The 3037-nt window shown below is 46.9% G+C and overlaps 1 protein-coding gene across 1 annotated transcript in view; it reads left to right on the top strand.

Annotated features, from left to right (window-relative positions):
* Positions 1-2621: 2621 nt before the first annotated feature.
* The window catches only part of SYNC (syncoilin, intermediate filament protein), a 9266-nt gene continuing 8850 nt past the window's right edge, over positions 2622-3037 (top strand). The window contains exon 1 of the mRNA XM_012722098.1: positions 2622-3037. Within this exon, the coding sequence (XP_012577552.1) occupies positions 2622-3037 (416 nt within the window).

The raw sequence follows: 3037 nt of genomic DNA, 5'->3' as shown, positions 1-3037 counted from the left end.
GGGCAGTTGGCTGGCTGGGGTGACTGAGGCAACAGCAGGTGTGGTGACAGGGCCTGAGGTCGGGAGGCCTGAGTTCTACTTCCAGCCACTCGACCTTGGGCGTTTCCTCCCTGGATCCCTGTCAGATTTTGCTGCCATCCCCAGAGCCCCACCCTGGCATCTAGAGAATAACTCTGCTTGTCCTGAGGAAATCCCTTGCCAGGGCAGGCAGCCCTTGCCCTTCTGTCCTGCATAGCACCTCCAGGGACGATGGAGTACACACCAAGAGCTGGGAGAACACAAGACGGGGGGTTTCTGGGAAATACTTCACCATGGAGATGGGGTTTGGGCAGGACCTGAAGGATAAATAGAAATTTGTTAGTAAAATAGATAGAAATATATTTTGGATGCCATGTGCCATGCTCTGCTATACACACCGAGCTGGTTTTCCCACTTGTAGACCTCGTGGATACCCTAAGAAGAGACTAAGACATAGGAAAAAGGTCCCACTCTGAGGCCACACGCCACTGGCCCAGGCTGCACCACTTGGGAATTGGGGAGCCTCTGTTTGTGCCTGGGTTTCCTCATCTAGGAAATGGGGATAATAGGTGAGTACAATATAAATGAGCCTTCATGGAAAATGCTTAGGACAGCTGCTGGAGTATAAAGCTGTACACCTGGAACTTATGCAGTGTAATAAATTGATGTCACATCAACTGAAAACAATTGTAAAACAATAAAAAAAAATCAAAGGCTTAGAATCCTGCTGGGGCAGTAAGATGACTGTAGAGTGGGGTGCTCCTGGGAGCATGGTGCATGGGAGGACCCTTGGAAAAGTAGGGCCTGCTCAGTATCCAGCAGGACTCTGGCTGGCTGAGCAGGTGTGTCCTTTCTGCCGCCAGGAGCTCTGGCAGCACAGGGCTGTTCTCCAGTCAGGTGTACACTAACCTGACTTTTTTCAGTTGGATCTGCTAGACACTGTGTGCTAGAACAGGCGGTATAAAAATTCACTGGATGTTCTGGACTATCAAGCACGGGGGCCTGATGTGAGAGGAGGCTAAAAAGGCATGTTGGGACCACTTTTTTTTTTTTTTTTCAGTTCTTTGCAGTTTATTTTAAAATCAGCATGTGGAACATCCTAGGTGGGACTACAGAGATAGAAACCTAGGCGTAAGTGGGACCACATTTTTAAGGGCCTTCAATCTACGCGAAGCAGTTGGTTACCTGTGGGTGAAGTGAGCAAGCTGCCATACTTGTGCTGTAGCAAGCTAGCGGCTGTAGCTAGCAGAGTAGAATGGCCTGAAGAGGAGGAAATGGGCTGCTGGAAGGCTGGTCAGAAATGCAGGTAACAGATGACTTGGACGAGGGCCCTGGCAGTGGGCTGAAGAGAGGGATGGACATGTTTTTCTGATGCAAAGACCAGTTCTCAGTGAGCTGGCTATGCAGGGGAGACTAAAAATTCCTTGCTTTGGCAACTTGGTGTATGGTGATGTGCTTTTCTGAGCTGAAGAATACAGTACAAGCTGGGGGAGAGAAATTTGGGGGCAGCTGAGTTTGAGGTGCCAAGCAACATCACGTCAAGATAGCACAAAATAGTTCCTTTCTGGTAAAGTAACATGAACGTATTAGGTGGCTGCTGAGGTTGTCGTCAAACTTTTTTTGGTGCAGGTGCTGGGTTACATGAGGCCAGGGAGCTGGGACTTGGGGAAGGCCCACTTTTGTGCTTTCCAGAGGGCCACATGAGAGGCAGAAAGGGAAGCCAGGGCCCCTTGGATATTAGGGAGGAAGACAGTATAAAATAATTTAGAATAGAAATAATCTTTGTTGGGAATTTGGCGTTAAGATACAGAGCTTAAGACCTGGACACAAGTAGGCTTTTTTAAGATAGTAAATAAAATTCTTTGATATGTTGGGCTTTGCAGTAATACTTTATATCTAAAGAAAAAAGTTTGATTGCTACACTCAAATTTAGTCTGTTTTTTAGCAGTTGTACACTATTTCCCTGAGCAAATTACTTAGCCTCAGCTTCCTGACCTGTATTATTTACATAGTATTTTATATTTTCAAAGAATTGCTCAGAGATTCAAGGTAGATAAGATACAGTTGAAACAGGAAAGATGGGGCCTTGCCTGGTGGAGCAATCGCACAAGTTTGATCCCTGCTCAGAGAGCTTCCCCACATGGACAGCAGACCTCCCCTGAACCACCTGCTGCTCCCCTCAGCAGTGTGTTTTAATCAGTCTGCCTATTCTGTTCCCCACTCTGTCTCTGGTGAATCCTCTCTCCTCTGGCCTGTTCCCCAGTTCATATATACATAAATGAATAAATCTTTTGTTTTTTTTTTCTAAAGAACTTACAGAGAAAAGAAGTTAGATTTGTCAGATTCTAAAAAGAAGAATCAAATGTAGGTAAAAATTGAAAAGGTTTCACCTCAATAATAGAATTTTCTCGTGGCCATGGAACAAACAATGATGGCTGGAGTGTGTGCGTCCTGTCCTCAGGGTAAGCAGAGATAAGATACTAGCATCATGGGGATGAAGTCAGGGAATCTAAGCAATGGGCTATCTGGGGACAGATGGACAGAGAGGAGGGAGCAGACAAATGCCCTGAGATGTGAGAAACTGAATCTGGGCCTGTGGCCTAATGGCTCCAGTCACGCACCATTATGGGATTGTGGCTGCTCTTACTTTAAATAATTTCTGTTGCAGGGAAACACAAGCAGAGGCCAATTCTCGTCTTCAAGAGAACTCTAAACCCACGAATGAGGCAAGGACCTTCAACCCTGAAGTTACTCTATCTTTTGAAGGAAATTTGAACTTGGAGGACATTCTCTACCTGGGGGACACAGGTGACCTAGACGAGACATGGTATGAGGAAGAAACTGAGAAGCCTGGGGATATACTATATATTGAGGAGACTAGGCAGCCAGAGGAATCTCTGTATGTGGATGAACCTGTGAAGCCAGAGGAGACGCCGCATGGGGAGGAGACCGTGAAGCCAGAGGAGACACTGCGTGTGGAGGAGACGCCGCATGGGGAGGAGACCGTGAAGCCAGAGGA

This window comes from Condylura cristata, unplaced genomic scaffold, assembly GCF_000260355.1.
Source record: "Condylura cristata isolate star-nosed mole 26May11 unplaced genomic scaffold, ConCri1.0 scaffold00008, whole genome shotgun sequence".
In the NCBI taxonomy this organism is placed as follows: domain Eukaryota; kingdom Metazoa; phylum Chordata; class Mammalia; order Eulipotyphla; family Talpidae; genus Condylura; species Condylura cristata.
Note: the sequence above shows the minus strand (reverse complement) of the source record. Positions and strands in the feature narration are given on the sequence as shown.